Source organism: Ascidiella aspersa, chromosome 7 (assembly GCF_963924565.1).
Source record: "Ascidiella aspersa chromosome 7, kaAscAspe10.2, whole genome shotgun sequence".
Classification (NCBI taxonomy): domain Eukaryota; kingdom Metazoa; phylum Chordata; class Ascidiacea; order Phlebobranchia; family Ascidiidae; genus Ascidiella; species Ascidiella aspersa.
The window spans coordinates 29,111,462-29,131,757 of NC_139453.1; the positions used below are offsets into that span (position 1 = coordinate 29,111,462).

Genomic DNA, 20,296 nt, shown 5'->3' on the forward strand with positions numbered 1-20,296 from the left:
AAAAAATGAAAAAAGGTTAAGAACCAATAGTTAAGAATATTTCAATGAAACCCTAGTCTACAAATATTTACATTAAAAAAAACGTTCAAAATATCCCACTCTTGAATTGCACACAATGGCCGTTTTTATTCGGTTCTGAAAAAAACACCCACCTTTCAAGCAGAGTAGTTCCAAAACCCCAGTTTACCGCCCCATTACCCCACCTAATAAGGTGGGACGAGATAATTGTGCTTCTTTAAGGACATTTTCGGCATTTTAATTTTTAAAAACGTGACCCCTTATCAGTTTTCGGCCCATTTGTTTTTTCGCATGACTGCCTTTTCAACTTTACTGTAAAGTTTAAACCAATCGTTGTTATTGTTGAAACCACCTTCACCCTTGCAAAATCAATCTCGACCTTAATTATTATTTATTAGTAACAGTGGAATACTATTTTTGACACGTTCATTTTGACATTATTAGCTTCGCTAGACTATTCTGCAAACGCTGTTAAGTTTCCTTTTTTACTTTAACGGGCAAGTTTCTATAATGGTAATAAAAACACCAATACAACGCTACACATTAGGCATCTAAAATTGAGGGTCGGTGTGCCTAAAACACTGAATACTGTAGATAAATATTCAAGAAAATGTTTTTTTATGATTTGAACTTTTTATTTTAAAATCTATTCAATCCCACTTTTAAAAGGTGGAACATAATTTTGTTTGCTATTTTTTTATTAATCGGATGTCGATTTACTCGATTTCTTTGGCTTTGACCTTTAGTTCCAAGCTATATTACAGATCCCTGCATAGCGTACTTACTCGTTTCAAATCACCGCTCTACCTGTTTAACACCTAAAGGTGCTAAATAATGTTACAACTATGGAAACTCAGACTAATAACAATTGTGTCCCACCTTTTATAAGTGATACTTAACTGAATTACGCGGTCACATCAACTGAAAATGGTACAAGTTCGTCTCGAAACGTCTTAATCAAAATGATGTCGATCTACTCGACATTTTTGGCTTTAAAATTCATTTCCAAGCTATATTACACATCCCTAAATAGTGTACCTTAACGCGGTGTATGTTAAATACACCTAAAGCTTAATGCGTAAGGGTTTTTTGGTGTTTTTAGACAAAATGCAATGCCGCTACGTTATCAACATTGCTGCATGAATTTGTGCTCCGAACCATCAAAAAGTGCGTCGGTGCGTGATATGACGTCACTTGAAACGTCCTGTTGTGAGAAACTTGTGTACTGGCTTTTTTCGTGTGAGCAATTCAGAAACCGCGCGTTTTTCGCCTCCCAGAAACTAAAAAATGAGTTTTGAGCAGATTTACGTTTTCAGCGGAAAACCGTTAAAATCACGGTTTTGAGTTGTACACTAAAACGTTGTTTTTGAGAAATTGACGTTTTCCTTTGGCACAAATGCCTATAATACGTAATCCTTTGTAACTGGGTCGTTTTTAGACGGTGATTATTAGGCACGAAACAACGAAAAACCTATTCGGATTTAGTAGCACAGTTTGTACGCGGAAGCTAGAGAAGTGGAGTATTATACCTCTAAAAACATTAACTTTTTGAAGCACTATAGATTTCGGGGAGTCTGAATTTCCTTGTTATAAACTCCGACTTTTTTAATTGATTGACATTCAAGTTGATTTGGTCGTTTTGTTTAGTACTGCACAATGTGCAGCCGTTTACTATATCTTTTACGGCCTTAAACGTGTTCAGGACAATATAAGTGTTGGCGGCCGTAAGTTGATACAAACTTGTGTCCACCTAAAGAAATTAGGATTTTGAAACAAGTATAAAATTAGGCAGGGTTTTTATGTTATAGGTGTAGCAGACAGCAGTCTTCAATTAATGGTCATGAGATTGGGTGAGAGCATTAGGTTCTTTATTCTCTCATGGATATTACTGCGTATTTGGCTTTATTATGTCGTTGGTCTTATTAATACGATGGTTTTATAGATTTTAGCTTTAGGTATTGTTGCCTTTTATATCTTGTTGTCTGTTCCCTTGACAATCACTCAAATATAGCCTACGTTTGTGTAACAAAAGTAGTCTGTGACGTAACTTTAAAATATTTACCCTTGTTTTCGTTTAAAAGCTTTGACGACACAATTATTGTCAATCCTTACGTCTAGTCACTTAGTCTAGTATCTAGCACAGCGGTTCTCAACCAGTGGGCCATGGGTCATTGGTGGGCCATAAGAACTTTGAGGTGGGCCACAGACCAATTTAAAAAGCTAGATTTAGTTTCATTTGTGTCACTATATTTAATTTTACAGGAATAATAGCTTTGGGAGGAATTAAAAAGGAATGTTTTTTGTTCAGCCAGAAATATCTCACTAATTATCGGTTGAATGAATTATCTGTTTTGAAATATGTTCTGCTGTGTTTTGTTCTAAACCTATTTTACAGTTTTTTCTTTCATAAAAATTTATTGGCCAACAGAGTTTTTTTAACGTTAATGGGCCACGAAAGAAAAAAGGTTGAGAACCACTGATCTAGCAAAACACTTTTGTGCTGTCGTTTGAAAATGAAACTAGAACTGTATGACTGTTTCATTTTGTGTCCTGAATTGCAACAAGTGATAAGAGAATCTTGTATTAATCATATGCGTGAGAATGATTCAAATGTCTTATTTTGCGACGTATTTTGCGCACTAGACCGTTAGCTTACACAGTTTCATTAACTAGTTTAGTAGTTGGGTACGGGTCAGGACTATTTGTATCAACTTTTTTGACTAATCAACTTTTAGCGAAGGCCGTCATTTCGGATTATATATCTGAACATAAAGATTGGGTTAATAAAATTAAAGGAAGAGCAAGTTATTTTTTAATGCTGTGGTTATTTCCAACACCACAGAAGGGATATCATAAAAGCATAAGGCCAACTACTAGGTGTGATGTTAGCTTGTATTGGGCATTGTTACAGAAGGTTGTGTAGGTAGAGGGGAAGCAAGGGGGACAAAGTTAAGTCTGGCCTTAGCTCTAGACAAGGCCGGTCTCCCATGAAGAGAGTAGTTATAGCGCATATCAGCAGATACAAGAAGAAGGCGATTGGTACGCCACAGAAGAAGTATGAAATCCGTTATAAACGGACCTACAGAGTCACTAGACCACCATAACCCAAACATTGTTTGTACTGCTGTTGCTTAAAATGACAAAAAGTGTACTTGTGACTAGTTCGTCGTGTTAACAGCATATGACGTATACCAACCTGCATAGCAGTTATTTTAGTTCAGGTAATATATCTCGCAAGAATCAAAAACCTATAGGACCTTATTCTGTTGTTAAATTATTGTTTCCAATTTTATCCTGGCTTATCAAAATAAGCAATAACCACCAATTTGCTGTGTGAAAATGAACCATTTTTTAAGTGGTAAATTTTATCTATTCACTGCAATTTATTTGTTGCCGTTTTGTTTTGCAGGGGTTTTAAAACAGTTGAGTAATTTGCAAGCGATGGACACCAAAGATTTATGTCGTCTTTTCGGATTGATGATTTGCGTAAGCTGTAAGTAAACTTTTAGGCGCTGGTCTAGAATCCAACCACAGCTTTTAAACAAAACAAAAATTGGGGCTAACGTGGTTCAGGTAATATTATTTAATAAAGTTGCTTAACCTATCCAAACCCAAACAGTAATCTGCACCATAAACCAAATAATGTACGTTGTTGTAGGATTATAAACCAGCGCCAGCGTTTATTTTGTTTTTATGTTCGCTGTGTAAATTACAAAAGGATCAATCGAATTTGGACGTACTTATATAAATATATATTTTTTTATTTTTTTTTTTACATTTTGACTTTTTCACTTACATTTTGTTTCTTGAATTTGTTTTTATATTCAAAAATATTTCTATTCCAATTTTAAATTTATTCATGTAGTTTAGTATAAGAGTGTAAAAGGTGTTGCGTTAACAGTTCATTTAAGCCGAAAATCTAGAACACCGAAAGCGCTGGATACAAAGTAAGTATTAATGACATAGCTCAGTGTTTCTCAATCTTTTTTCGCGTATGACGACTAAGCTTTGGCGACCCAATTGTTTTTTTCTTGTAAGCGAACTAAAAAATAGCTTCTTGTAAGCAAACAAAAACTATGCATTAGCAAAAAAAATCGAATTTTAGTAACTATACATTATTTGTATTGCTTCCTTAATTTTCCTAATTGAGAAATCTTGCTCAGAACCAATCTCAATTAGTATAAACATGTGAACTACTGCGGTCGGCGACCCAACCAAATCAAACAGCGAGAAAATTTTGCGTCGCGAGCCATAGGTTGAGAAGCACTGACATAGCTAGACGGCGGCTAAAATAAGCTGATTTCACCTTATAACGAGTCATGGTGATCTACTTACAATCAGAATGACTCATACCTTCCCACATGAAAAGATGTACTTTTTCGTAAAACCGGTTAGAGCAAAAATTCCACCTAAACTTGCTATTTTTAATCGCAACTTTTCTAAATTCGGCGATGGCAATTAAGCTACACAACAGTTCGTAATTAGCACCGGGGAATGTCAGCTTATAATCCTGATGCAATACGCTTATTTTACAAGATCCATTTGGAAATTTAGTCAAACTAACAAATAATTAATAAGGGTAGGTTCATTTCTTTCTGCAAGCATTCACGTATTATCAGACGCAAACAAATTAAGCATAATAATGTTTCGTCATCAATTTTAGGCGGTAAAGCTCGCTTGAGGTAAACCACGACGTTAAAAAGCTAACCAGGTTAAGTTAAAACGAGTTTGTATAAGGTCAGATGGACGTCAACTGTATAAAGGCCGCCAAAATAAACACGATTAAAAGCAATCGGTCGTTGGAAAAACGCGATGTCATCTGATTGCAAGGGAGAATAACTAAAGTATGGCGATTACTGGTCCGTTATAAACAAGCAAGGTCGTAACTGGTCGAGTCGGTCGACCAAACCAACCGGCTTGTTTACACTGTGCAGTCTGTTTGTTGACCAAGTAATTTTGTCTTTCTCTAATTTGTTTTTGAGAGGTGTTTTCGAGTTGTACGGGAGAATGTTACCCTTTTTCAGAGGTCAAGGTCAAATCGTTTTCACCAAATAACAAGTCGAGTGCCGGTTAAATTGGTTGTCATTGAAAAGTAATTCGCATCAAAACCAGATGTTTTAGGCTGTCGGAATTGCTAAACCTGCTCTTTGCTCATATACAAGGTTTTTTTAAGGTGTTTTGGGGGACCGAAACGGTTTCCAAAAATTTGGACTTGCAACTCGTTTAAGCAAATATGGCTATTTTTTGGTATTTAAATGAAACACTAGCGGTCTCTTAAAACTACTTAGCGGTCACCCAAACCAAACCTTAAAAAAAACCTGCTCATATATATCGCAAAGCAGGTCTTATAAGTTAAACTTTTAGTAGTACATAACACGTACAATTTATTATAAAGAGTCAATGCACTATTTAATGGTTTGTCCGAATGCCTAAAGTCAAGTCAATCCTATAAAACCTTTTTTTTATTCTAAACCTATTTCGCAAAAACGCTTTCAGACCAGCGCATTTTGAACTTAACATTTTTTATGTCGTTTTACTTGGCCTAATGTAGTGTTTTACAAAACCCCACAAGGGTGAAACATTTTTGACAACAGCTCTAAAAATATTTTTTGGACAACCGCCGAAATGTGCCAAGCTTGAAGTTCACAAAATCAAAACTATTTTTAAAACTATATTTGAAATTTGGCAATGATTTACTATGAAAGGCTATACCCAAAATAGTTTCTTTGCAGCAGACCATATCAACGACTTTCGCATATTCGAGCAAACCATAAGTTCGATGGTACAATATACATTGCTTTAAAATTTAACCGGGCCGTGTAATACATGAAGCACGTACCGAAGAGAAAACAGACACACCTTCTTTTCACCGCGTGTATGTCAATAATATTTTTTCGTGAAAGTCTGATTGCTCGGTAATTTAGGTCGCTTTGGGTAACGTGCGAAAATTTTGATCTGACAAAAGGACTGCAGCCATGAGACCGAAAGAAAGCCAAAATTAATCAGAAAAAAACACAGTTCTATATGAGACCAAAATATCACTAATACCTAATAGTCGTAGTAATGTTTAAATCGGAATAAGTCTTTAAACCGTCGGAATAAGACCTAAATGGCCAGAATCAGGCCTAAACAACACTTTACATAACCCCAAACACCACTTAATAATTTTAGCCAAACCTATTTTCTAACCCGACTCATTACCCCCCAATAACCCCAAGCAAAGCCAAATACCTGGTGTAAAAACAACGTCGGCCCCCGATCGTTATTTGGTGAAAGCGATTTGACTTTGACCTCTGAAAAAGGGTAACATTCTTCCGCACAACTCGAGAACACCTCTAAAAAAACAAATTAGATAATAAAAAAATTGCTTGGTCAACAAATACACTGCACAGTGTAAACAAGCCGGTTGGTTTGATCGACCGACTCGACCAGTTACGACTTTGCTTGTTTATAATGGACCCGTAATCGCCACACTTAAGTTATTCTCCCTTGCAATCAGATGACATCGCGTATTTCCACCGACCGATTGTTTTCAATCGTGTTTATTTTGGCGGCTTTTGTACAGTTGACGTCCATTTTGACCTTTTTGACCGTTTTGTACATCGCCAGGTTAACTTTTTAACGTCAATTCACCTTATTCGGGGTTTACCGCCTAAAATTGATACTACAACTGAAGAAATACTTTGGAGCATAATGTTTGGAGGTTATTGTAATGTAAGACGTAATGAAAATACCAAAGGTTCATACAGAAGAAGGTATATCATTTTGGACGTTTCGATATTCGATATGCCTACCTACTTGTCTTATCCATATAGTTTATATGTTTTTTTTACGAGCGTGCACGTTTGTTTGTAAAAATTCTTGGTTCTAGTGCCCCATAGGTTGGCCACGCGGCACCCGCCTGATTACATGCATACGCACTCAGTCAGGTCGAAGCACAACACGCGCTATGCACGCCTAGTATTTGTTTTCGGATTCGGTTAAGGATGATTAGCTGTCTGGTATCTAGGGCTTTTTGCCGGTTGCGTTTTGAACTCGTTGCTTGGGTTAGCAATGGAAAACTGGCCAAGCGAAAAACCGCAAGACATGGGGGGAGAGAGTTATATAACTTTACGGCGCTGCAGGTTTTATATGGGGACATACCATAAGACCTAAACAGCAACAATACCCAAAGCAGAAAAACCTATAAATACCTATGAAGATCAACGACACAATAAAGCCAAATACGCGGTAATTTACGACGTATTTCGGCAGATTTAGGTTCTATTCAAACGATTTTGATCTTATTCTACACTGGACATTACCGCGTATTTGGCTTTATTGTGTCGTTGATCTTCATAGGGTTTTATAGGTTTTTCTGCTTTGGGTATTGTTGCTTTTTTTTAGTCCTTTTGTAAGTCCCCATATAAAACCTGCAGCGCCGTAAAGTTATATAACTCTCTCCCCCCTGTCTTGCGGTTTTTCGCTTGGCCAGTTTTCCATTGCTAACCCAAGCAACGAGTTCAAAACGCAACCGGCAAAAATCATTAAGATACCAGACAGCTAATGAACCTTAACCGAATCCGGAAAAAACAGCCACGTGCATAGCGCGTGTTGACTTTGACCTGACTGAGTGCGTGTGCATGTAATCAGGCGGGTGCCGCGTGGCCAACCTATGGGGCACTAGAACCAAGAAATTTTACAAACAAACGTGCACGCTTGTGAAAATACAACCACGGTTTTACGTATGGCGATAAGTGCATTTTGCCGATGTGTATGCTTATTTAAAACATAGAGCAATAATTTTATTAACTTTATTACTCTGTGTGCAATAATCTACTAGCTAACTTTGTTACACTATGCACGGATTTATTTTAGCTTTTTAAATTAGACTAGAATTAGAATTAGAGCATTTCAGTTTTTCCAAGTTAAATTAGAATTAAATTTAGATCTTTTTGAGTTTTTTTTCAAATTAGATTAGAATTAGCATTACTGAATTCTTAAAATAACGAACTTCAACTAGAATTTGAACTCGAATTACAAATGATTATTCACAATCAATTTCATTTAAATCGCGAATTATTCTAATAAGAGTGTAATATATTTTAAATTAGCAAACATATCGGCGTGGTGGTGTTTTTTTACAAAGCGTGCACGTTTTTCTTGTAGTATTTTTTTGTTATAGTCAGACTTGGACAACTAAATAATTCTAGTTTTGTAATTCAATGAATTAGAGCAAAATACGGCCAATTCTATGAAATTGATTGTGAATAATCAACTGTAATTCGACTTTCTAGTTGAAATTCTTTTTTAAGAATTCGTTAGTTCTAATTCTAATTTGAGAAAAAATGATCTAATTTTAACTCTAACCTAGTTTTAAAAAGCTAAAATAAATCTATAGTTGTCCCAGTCTGGTTCTAGTGCGCCATAGGTTGGCCGCGTGGCACCCGCCTGATAGGCACACGCAGACAGGTAGAAGCACAACACGCGCTACACACGCCTAGTATTTGTTTTCGGATTCGGTTAAGGATGATTAGCTGTCTGGTATCTAGGGCTTTTTGCCGGTTGCGTTTTGAACCCGCTGCTTGGGTTAGCAATAGCAAACTGGCCACGCGGAAAACCGCACGACAGAGGGGAGATATATAAGTTTGCGGCGCTGCGAGGTTTTTTTGAAAGGTCAAAATTTTCACACGTTGCCCAAAGCGACATAATTTAGCGAGCAATCAGACTTTTATGAAAACAAAAATATTATTGACATACGCGGTAAAAAAATCGACGTCCCTTTAATTTGCCTTTCACGTAATACACGGCACGGTAAAATTTACCGCCATTTTGTGTCTGTAGGCAGCTCCGGCCTCGAGATCGTGAATCCAAGGTTATAATATAACTTCGTTACGATTAATTAAAATTATCATAAAAATTGACACTTTTAATGCTTGGTTATAAACGCTCAACATGTGTTTGCATCGAAATTCCTGCTATAAGGTCGAACTTTATTGAATTAAGCCTCGCCTAGCGGTTAAACCGATCATTATTTATTTGCTGCTCAAGGTGCGTTGGCTGGCAGTTCAAAACTTCTTGCGGTCGAGCCCTACCTTCGTGACCAACAGCTTAGGTTAAATAACTTAGTTCCAAACTGGCGTAATCACTGGTCGTTACTTAATTTTCCACCTCTTGTTGCACTCCGTTTACCTGACGACCGCCATTTTGTGTCTGCAGGCAGCTCAGGCCTAGAGATCGTGAATCCAAGGTTTTTGGGTTTGAGTAGTAACGATAGCGCCACCCAGTGTCCGTCGCACGCTTGGTGTCAAGTGAAAAACAATGACCTGAGTTGGATTTGCTGTGGAGATTGCGAGCGAACGGCTTGCTGCCAGAACCAGCTACTCAAAGTAGATCTTTCAAAGTGCCAGAACAATGATAAAGAAGAAGGCACACTGTAAGTAGTTTGAAAGATAAAACGAATATTCCAGTAGTTCGATTTATTAACTAACTATAAGTCGGTTGCCAAACTTACCATCAAGGTTAAGAAACTTACTATTGAGAAAACCAATTTTGACTATCACGAAGTCAAACTTTGTATAAAACCGGCAAATAACCAGTCCGACTCTGGCTAAAAAATAAAACGTTGTCCGACTCCGGTCAAAATTTCAGAAAATATTTGTTATTGCGCGTTCAAAATTACAGTTGGCGGCCATATCAGTTTCGAAATTTAGTACTGCTCATGCGCACATCGAACTCGGGACTCGGGTAGTTTTGCGTGGTCTTACTCCAGTCCCAAGTCCGACCCCGCAGTCCTGCTTAAAACTAATAAACCAAATTTTCGATTTATTAACTATGAGTGGTTTTTCATTAAGAAACCCAGTTTGACTATAACAAGTATCTCAGCATAAAACAAGTAAATCAGTATTTCGATTTATTTGTTATGAGTTTAAAACTGCATTAATTTATAAAGATTTATTTTAAAGGTTTAAAATATCCTGCCTATACTTCCCTATTGACATGGGTAGTCGTTTCACGTTTGGCGCAATACGATAATAGAAAGATGCATAAAGTTGTTTTAAAAGTAAAAAAACTGTTCGAATACGAAAATCCAACGATGTGTTCTTTTCGAATTTATTGCCGCTCAAAATTGCTCCTTTGCGCGAATGCAGTCCCTTGCAAATTTTTCGTGCAAGGAAGCGTTTAGAGTGAGTGAAATGATAAATGGCCTCAACATTCCACCGCGCTGTGTACATTACAGGAAACACAACTTTGAGTTCACGGTCGGCGTTGACCTTGACTTTTCAAAACCTTCCAATGCTCTGCAAACTGAATAACTTTTGTTCGGGTTTCTGCTCCCGCCCTGTGGCTTTCCGCTCCAGTTAAACTATCGCCACAGAACGCGGTTCTTATCTATTACGCAATCGACAAAACAGCACTTAAAAACCGCGCAGTTACTTAACAGTTGCCGCGTTTCATTGACAAACGAGCATGCAGTCAAAAACTAACTTAAAAGGCAAAATTTCAGCGATTGTGAAAATGGCCAAGGCTATAAGAAACACGCACTTGAAAAAACACGTATAGTTAATCAACAGTCGCCGCGTTGATTTTGAAAGAACAACTGGGCTAAAGTTTTAAAGTACGAGTTTGAGAAAATGGTTAAGGCTATAAAAAAACAGCACTTGAAAACCAGCAATTAATTAACCGTCGACGCGTTTCTTTTGAACAAGAGCTGCCGTATAAAAACTGGGCTAAAGGTCCAAATTGCAAGTTTGAGAAAATGGTTAAGGCTATGGAAAACACGCACTTGAAAAAACGCGCATTTCTATAGCCGTCGCCACGTGCTTTGTAAAAACAAACATGCCGTCCAAAAACTGGCTCGAAAGGCCAAATTACAGCGTTTGAGAAAACGCTAAATGCCTTGAAAAAAAGCGCCCTAAAAAATTTGACATCGCCTCGTTTCAGTCGTTTGACAAAAATCTCGCTTACTTTGTGCTTACGTAACAACGCGTTTGGTGCACATTCCATCTTGGCTGGCCGTGGTGGGGCAAAAATGTTTATTGGCGTTGAGTATAAAGGGGATATGCGCCCTCCTAAAATGTCAGCAAATACTGCTAGATTCCAAGGTATTTTTAAACAGCTCTAGATTGCACAATTCAAATCGGAATTGAACAAAATTTTCACACACTGCTTTTGTCTTGTAGTGTATCTTCTCAACGAAAGAAAATGAAAAAATTATGTTTATAACTTAACGCGGTAAGCTTGAGCAGTTTGCAGCTATAGCCGCGATTAGTTATGCATATTCAGTCCAAGTCACCGGTTGCCCAAGTCAAGCCCCAGTCAAGTCACTTGAAGTCAGGGCAATGGCATAAAAATAAAACGTTAATCTATTGAAATTAGTAAAGTTGCTACATCCTAAAACTAAAAAAATAACTCCACTACATAATAACAGAAAAACAACATATAGCTAGATAACTATTTTACGTGCAAAATTTAAAGAAGAAAATTTTTTTTTAAGTGCTAAGTGTTAATTTTAACCCGAGTCATTTGACTGAATGACTTTAGTCAAGGTAATTGAGTCAATTAGGTCTAATCTTTGGCCCAAAACATTACAACACTTCTTTTTTTGTATATAAGTTTGAAATGTAATCAGAATTTTCTTTCGAACAACAGAATCAAACTCGGACAGTTGTTAAACACTGCTGTTTTCATATACCAAATGTGTTCCAATCATCCTTTAAAGTCATTTTTTACTTCTTCTTTCAAGGGGATCAAAAACTCTCGCTATAGTGATCGGGAGCATCGTTGGAAGCTTTGTTTTACTCCTCCTCCTCAACTGGGGAGTCAAAAGAGTCCTGATCCGACGTAAGAAGATAGCGGACGGAAGACAAGGAATCGCCAGGGATCCAAATGAAAATCAGGACCTTCCTCCCTACAGCATCACACAAGCAGGTGAGACCGGAATCAAAGAGTTTCTCTTTGTGGTTTATTACTGTATTTAGTTGGAGGATTTTGATGATCATTTACTTTGCATTTAGTTTTAGCTGGAAAATTAAAATAACTGGAAGGCGGACACTACAATTGCCTTTATCTTCGCTGGTCCATAAATTTGTAATGTTGCCTATTCGGGGTGTACAAGCAGTACAAAGTTTACAAAAAAAGATTGTAGTTGTTTATTACGGTATTTCGTTGCATCTTGTGAAGAACAAAGTCGATCTTTCCATTTATCTGTTAAGGAGCCAATTTGAAAAAATCTGCATAAGAAGGTTTTGCTTTATATTTCCTTTTTCGCAATCGATATGACCAAGTTCTACATTCCAGACAGATGTGTAGTGTTGTAATAACTTAGGTCAGTTTCACTCGTTACAATTGACTTGACTTAAGTCTTTTAGACAAATGACTTAACTTGGACTTGAATTATTAAATACCACAAAAAAAAATATTGAACGCTACTGTCCAAATCCATATAAAAGAATCATGACTTGCCTTTAAGTTTTCGAAAACATGAAAACAAACCTTTAAAAAACATGTTGTTTTTAAAAATTTTAAACACTTTTTATATTGAAGAAAAAAATAATAATGTTCCAAGTATTTTGACATACTTTAAACAACCAGAAGTCCATTCCAAACATACAAGCAGGGAGCACTGCATTGAAAAGGGTCCGCAACATTTCGTCAAAAAAAAAGTTTGTTGGGTAATGAAGGGGAACTATCTTATCTTAAATAATTTAACGAAATTATGCACAAAAATATATTTAACTTTAATTAACACATTTTTAATTTATTTACTCATAATAAAAGAAGAAGTAACGTTACTGTTAATAAACGAAATATAAAATCGTACTATACGAAAATAGACCAGGGATAATATATTAATTTTTTTTAGAATTTACACAAATCTGTTTTAAAAGACCCTAGAAAGAGGTGGTAGAATTGGCTATATGCTCTAAACCTGCTTACAAATGGAAAATAAGAAAAAAAATTCGGAAAATTTTTTTTTCGGAAAATAAGGACTCATCTTGTTTCGTCGAAAACTATCACTTGAACTCACTCTTGAGTTCGTAGACACCACAAAAACCGAGTCTGCGGTGGTAAGAAACCGGTGCAGTTAGAAATCCGCTAAGCTGCTAGCTGTAAAGGCTTGTAAACCATAAAGAGACACTCACGGTGAATTGAATAATGACTTTAGACGCTTTGTTGCTCATTTCGTAAATGAACTCCAAGCACCGGACGTTTTTGATGGTTATACATTTTGTGGTTGGTCTCCGTTTTTGTCAGTTTGCTTTATCTAGGGATGTCCGATAATATCGCATCAAAGCCGATATCCGATACCGAGTGGATATTTACTAGTACGATACTAGAATGGTATCGGTGCCGATCCGATTCAAAATTATTCTAGGAATTCCAGTCGTGATTGGCGATCAAACACGACGATATAGGGGGGCTTTTAGACATGTTTCGTAAACATTTTGGAAAAGGGGGCACTGGTCTAGAATCCTACCACTTCTTTTTTTTTTTTTTTTTTTTTTTAGCGTTAGAAGGTACAGTAGCAAAATTTAGTTTTTTAAATGTAAATTCCAAAGGTAACAATAAAGCTGGTTAGGCTGGCCACATTTTTCCCAAAGGTGACAGCATTTTCCCAATAAATTTGTACAGGGGGGTATTATCTTGCAAGTGGCGACACCTGGCGTATTTTATCGCAGGTTCACGGTCATTTATGTTTGTATTTTGCCCGAATTTAGAATTGTGTAGTTGCCCTTGTGCTGGGTCTACCCTAATGATGAACACACCGTCAGAAAGACCCTCTTCTGTACAGCGAGAGCAAAATTAAACCCCTATATGCATGGTGCGACGCCTAGCGGAACTCTTAGCGTACCCTATTATAAAATACTTGTCACTAGGTGGCAGCACAGAAAATCTGGTCGAGTCTTGGGGTACCTTATAAGGTAAATTCGTCACAACTACTTTCCGTATCTCCTGAGAGTTTCCCTAAAATTCTCGAGTATAATCGGGCCCGTCAGACTCATTTTGTTCTCGCAGTGATTTTGCAAATGCGTTAATCGGAAATTTATCGAAAACCGAAAACGTTACAAAAAGCTGATTGTTTCATTGTTGGGTTTGGCAAAAAAAATCACTTAAATATTTTTTTCGCAAAAAAAATGGGCCCTAAAAATAGGTGGAAATAAGGACGTGATTTTTTCGGTGTCACGTCGTAAAGTTGTCACGGGATGAAAAAACGCACACCGAAGTAGTTTTAAACTACAAACGAAGACCAAAGCCTCTAAAAGACTAGGAATGAACTCAGTAAATTAGCTGCGTACGTGCGAAACGTCACGTTGTGTATTAACACGAGTCTAGACGAAACACTAGAGCCTATAACTATCTAGTCGGTAATATCCTGTCATACTTGGAACTCGTTCTGTGGGTGGGCTGTAATATCAATCCTTACCACAGGCCATTTTATATCGGCTTATACTGTGGGTTGTGGCGTACGCTACAGCTGCCGAAACACCTGTAGTTCGCTTGTTTAGCACAATTATTTAAACGCTGTAATGTTAGGTTTTTGAAATAGAATATTCTCTAATTAAATTCCCAATAAGAGGCTGCTGATAAAGCTAATTTAAGTGAGAAATGCTACTCGTTAAGTAATTGTGCTGTCAAGTATAAGATAAAAGTTTTTGTATCAAGTGGACAAATAGGGCATATCTTGTTTTTGTCGAAATTCTTTGGTTGGATGGTTTGGTTTGGTTTTGGCCGATTTTTGTCCAGGGTTTTATAGAAAAAGTAGAAATATAACTTTTAAATTTTGACACATGGTGAAGAGTTTAGAAAAATATTTACAGCGATATTTGAAAGAATATGGTTATGGCCCATAATGAATAGTGAATATAACTTTTAAGTTTCCAGAGTGTTGGTACGTAATTGATTAACCGACGTGATAACACCACCTGCGTTAAAACAGGTTGTACATTTAAGTTGAAGTTGTAATTTAATGCATATCGTGTAGCTTTTAATTAGTTTGTTTATGTTACGGCCAACTATGCTCGAAGAATGTGCACGGAGTAGATGAACATGGTCTTGACGCCATTCTAGTATTGGCCTTCTACCTAAAATTCCTGGCATCGGTATAAACTAGCAAATATTCCTAGTTTAACTTATATGCTTTTTTTCCGTCAGAACGTCGGTTGAACAACAATCTCCCGATTGTGGAAGACGCTCCTTCCTATAGTGACATCCATCTTTACAACAAAGTCGACCACACCAAGGCACAAGCAATCTACTACACGGTACCCGGGGATAAGGTGAGAGCTACAGGATGATAGGAAACACCAACTCTAACTAGATAGGAATAGATAGCTGTAAATAAGTAAAATGATGAAGTCACACTATTGGATTTTTATCCCCCAATTATTGGCGCCTAGTGCAGACTCCTAAACCTCTTATACGCACCTGTATACCATTCTACGCCAAGTTTGACAATTCTACGATGTCTACTTTTTCTATAAAGCTTCGGACAAAAATCGGTCTGAAACATACCAAAGCAAACCAAAACAAGAAATATGAACACTCAAAAGATACACATATATGCGTTTAACAACTGTGATATAGCCCTTATAAAGCTGTGTTTTGACCGACGATTATGGCTTACGTAGCATTAGTACACCAAAAGCCATCGCAGACTAACCGAATCTGTAGATCAATAATGCAAGCAAGTCAAGCTGCCAAAAAAATGGCCTGTAGTGAGGTTCAAACTCACGACCTCAGTCATACCAGGACCGTCGCTCTACCATCGGGACTACACAGGCTTAGAGAGGAGCGAGTCGAGAAACAACCATACGCTAATGTTTGCTACATCCTGTTAGTACATGCAACTTCATATAGAAAGGAATCTACTGTTCCAAATCATTTAATTAAAGTACATACACATCTGTGTAGAACAACTGTGATCTAGCCCCAAGTCACTTTTCAACCAAAGATTACGGCTTACGCATCATTATTTAGACCGAAAATTGTAATTGTAATTGGTGAATTAATTACAGTTTTTAATGTAACTGACACATTTACATTCAGTGTATTTCTCATTGTACTAGTAATTTGCTAAAATTTTGGCTCAATACATTAATATTGAGAAAATTGAAGTTTGAATATCGAAAATTGAAATTGATGTAATTGTAAGTTAATTGAAACATTTAAGGGAGTAATTGTAATTGTATTTGAACTTAAGCAATGTAATTGGTCTGGTACGCCTACCCCAGTTCGAAAGCCCCTGATTGAATCCAACCCTATTTAACGTTAACGCAGAGCTACTACGGCATCGTGTGGTCTTCGCCTGACAACAACTCAACCTCACCAATCGACGTTGAACTTGTGAACAAGGCGTTTGAACCTCCAACCTACGACAGCGTCGTCACAGGTAAGTTGCCCGCTACACAGTGGCTTTAAAATTACTTAAGTGCAAGATAGGGCAGGTTTATAAATAGCCTTATTCTACAGAAGTATAGGTAACATTTTGTGAACGTTTCGAATACCTCTGAAGATAATGGTTGGAAAGTTGTAGTTAAATGTAGTAAGAATATCACAGCCCATACAGAAGTAGGTAGCATTTTGAACGTTTCGAATAATGCTTTTTTCATTTTCAACATTATTGTAAATAAATAAAGATTTATTAGAAAGGTTTACAGTGCTAGCGACCCCTGTTCCAGGCTTTCCATATTTGTTCTAGACCTCATACCCCAAACCGCATGTATCGATCATGTTGCTAATCTACTTACGTCACAGATACGTCACAAGGAATGACGTCAGACCGAAATCAGCCGAGTGAGGAAGAAGCAACGACGCCCGTGGAGGTACAGTCCACAAACGAAGACAATTGAAGCGCCTTTTCGTTCCGGTCTATTCGCTACCGTGCTTTACATTGTTTTCGAGAAGTTCCAAGTTACAGCTAAAAGCATTTGGAAGATGTAAACCGGCTTTACTAACATTTCTGTGCACTTTGGCTTGTCAACATCGACATTGCACAGCTTTCCGAGTGCGTTTTTTACCCGTTTTTTATCAACCCGTGCCATTTTTCATTATTCAGTGCATCTCTACATAAATCTATATAAGAGGCCTTTAGATCCGCTAAATAGGGAGCTAATTTAATTGGAATCCAGAGGTAAAACACAAAACAAATGTTAACAATTTATATTTATTTATTGTGCGTTCGGCAGTCATTTTCAGTAAACAACTGATTTGATTAAGCTTTGAATGTTTCACTATACTAAACTTCTATTGCCTATAGGCGTAGGCTTGGCAAAAATCACTCGTCTAGGTCTGCAATGGCAGCACTAAATGAGTTCAAATTTGTTGCAACCCTATTAAAAACCTTGTATTAATATAACCAACGAACAAAAATCACTAAAACAACACCACGATGTTCTACCATCATAAAAAACGCCAAAAGTTCTATAGAAGGGAAACAGTTTCTTCTGCAAATTAGTTCTTTTAACGATGAAACAGTGATACTCTTTCGTTTTACCATATAGCTGAGCTCCATCTTTATTTAACTTATTTTAGGAGAACGGTTTTCCGGGCCGTTTCGGCTTTCTTTCACCACTGCTGCGAGCATAGTAACATGTCAATTACCGTTACCACGAAATAAAACTACCGTTGGAGCATAATGGTTAGAGGTTGTAGTAAGACGTAATAAGAATGTCAAAGCCCATACATATGTTGAAAATAAACGAAGATTCATATATACATTCAAAATGCTACCTACTTCTGTATTGCTTTGATATCCATTGTACGTCTAACTACCATTAATTTTTGAAAATATATTTAACCTTTAAATCAGCAAACCGATCAATCCCATATAGGAAGGAACCAGGCCTAACCCAAAAGCCAGTGATTCCCAAACTATCTGCCCTGAGACAAGTTCGGGTCGAGGAAATTCGTTTGACGGTGGCCATACGTGACGTCACAAAATTACGTCATACTTGATTGCCACGCCCTCTCCCCCTGAATCCGCCCCTGCCCTGAAGTATTCTCAAGCGTGGCGCGTTACTTTTTAGATTTCGGCAAACAACCTACTGTATTTGTATTACAAATACGCACGCGTGAATGCACACTATTCATTGAAGTCTGTTAAATAAAAGCATTTAGCTATTGCAATGCATAATAAACAAACTTACGTGGAGTTTATATTAAGGACGATTGTCAACTTAGAATATTGTTGTTTTGTGGAAAAGTGGCGCCGATTTTTTTTTATTGTTCTTAAGCGCCGCTAAAAAGAGTTTAAGAATCACTGCCGATTTCTGATTTTCTGACACGTTTTTCATTTCGATATTTTAGACCAGGGGTTCTTAAACTGGGGTCCATGGACCCATTGGGGGTCCGTAACCCAGTTTAAGAGGGTCCATAAAGGCCTAATTGAAATATTAGTCTATATTTAGGAAGTAATCAATTTGTCATAGAAAACAGTTTATTTAAAAATAAAACGGTGTATTTAGATTCCATTCCACACATTTTTTGACCGAAATCAGCAGTTATGAAGTCTATTTGTATTGTGACGTCATTTTTGAAATTTTTTTGCCTACAGTGGTCCACGCGAAGCCAAAAAAAATTTAGAGGTCCGTGGTAAAAAAAGTTTAAGAACCCCTGTTTTAGACAATACGTACGGCCGTCTGATTCGAAGGCAAATATTTTCACCTGTGTTGTAATGACTCAAGTCAATGACTTGACGTAGGTGTACTTAAGTCATTGTTTTCCTTGACTTAAGTCTTTTGAGCAAAATTTCTTGGCTGGGATTTAAGTCATTTCATCACTAGTCTTTACAATCCTAATTGAAACGTGCAGATTAAGGTACAGTTTCACGGTTAATGAACCAGAATTCGTTTTAGCCTAAATAATAAACTTATACTTCTGTGATTGTTAAAGGTGTAGAAAATCTTGTATGACGTTTTTTAGTTTGGGTTCAGGTTGGCGCCGATACCACTCCTCTAGTATCGGGAAAGTAACGATCCTATCGCTTGGTATCGGTTTCCGTCCGATAATTTTCGGACGCCCCTTGTATCTGTTTTGCTTTTCGTGTTTCGCATTGATGTGTTATTCGCGTGCTAGAAAAGCATTATTGTACCGCAATGTGTCGTTATATTATCGACGTCATCGCATTCGTTTTTTTATTGCGTACAAAGTTCATTCGCCTAAAACCGTTTAGTTTTGCGTTGTATTTTATCGAGTTTCGTGTGAGTTTCAATTATTATTATTACTATGGGCGCGTCGCTGATAATCTACGAGCGCAGAATTAACGCGGCATACTTTTGCCAATAAATGCCATTCTCGCTTCTGTGTGTGGCCAGTCTCTTCCTTGAAGAATTATCACATTATTTGCGCTGTTTTGAGCGATGAGTTTTTACAAGAAACCGCATTCCATTTGAGCTTGTAGTTAAACAAAGTTTGCTGGCTATTTTCGATTTTTACATAATTTCTGTTGTCGTGGCCCACACACCGATATAATGCGGCCATCTAATCAGTTTAACGGAAATAGAATAGTTCATGTCGGACTCCAGCCATGAGATCGAAACAAGAACAACATGAACGTCAGAGTAAAACACAGTTCGGAATAAGATAAAACGGAATAAATCCTAAATATGTTACAATATTTGCCCGAATAAGGCCTATGCAACATTTTATCTAGCTCCACTCCTAAGTACATCACTACCCTAATACAGGTAACCACACAGGCCTGATTTGTCGCACTAGGTTTAGCTCGAATTTTGCTTTTGCTTAAGATGGTTGTGTAGTTCCACCTTAGAAAAATGTATAAATGACATTTTAATAACAAATATGGTGTAACTCTTTTAAAGGTCGTACCCCCCGCAAAGTTGTCAAATAACATTTGGGGATAATACAATCATCAAGCGAAGATCCATCAAAACATTACAACACCTATGAACCTTCACCTAGTTTGTCAGCCAAGTGGTCACTTGCCTTGGAGCAAAGTTTGAATTGCGTAACAGCGCTTATCTTCATAATCAATAAACAGATCTTTCAGCTTAAATGAGTGCAAGGCTTGGATAATTTCGAAATGACTTGCTTTTTACAACACTGTTAGTGCCTAAAATAACATAGACCAAGGGTCAGATCTAAGGTGCACAATTATCTCAGTCCAATGTTTTGAACTTTCACCTGGTTAATCAACCAAGCGGTCACTTGCCTTGGAGCTAAGTTTGAGTTGCGTAACAGCGCTTCGCTTCAAACAATCAATAAGCAGATCTTTCAGCTTAAATGAGTGCAAGGCTTGGATCATTTCGAAATGACTTGCTTTTTACAACACTGTTAG

At 37.2% G+C, this 20,296-nt stretch overlaps 1 protein-coding gene across 2 annotated transcripts; it reads left to right on the forward strand.

The window, feature by feature from the left end:
- The first annotated feature begins 3,427 nt into the window (after positions 1-3,427).
- Positions 3,428-19,291, forward strand: LOC146138829 (uncharacterized). Of its 2 annotated transcripts, XM_083393911.1 has the most exons (6): positions 3,437-3,511; positions 9,217-9,433; positions 11,744-11,928; positions 15,154-15,278; positions 16,279-16,390; positions 16,756-19,291. In XM_083393911.1, exons 1-6 carry the CDS (start codon positions 3,460-3,462, stop codon positions 16,848-16,850), a joined length of 786 nt encoding a protein of 261 aa, XP_083250037.1. In that variant the 5' UTR covers positions 3,437-3,459; the 3' UTR covers positions 16,851-19,291. The 2 variants fall into 2 exon arrangements, with proteins under 2 accessions (XP_083250038.1, XP_083250037.1); XM_083393912.1 differs by lacking the exon at positions 9,217-9,433 and having other exon boundaries at positions 3,428-3,511.
- The last annotated feature ends 1,005 nt before the right edge of the window (positions 19,292-20,296 follow it).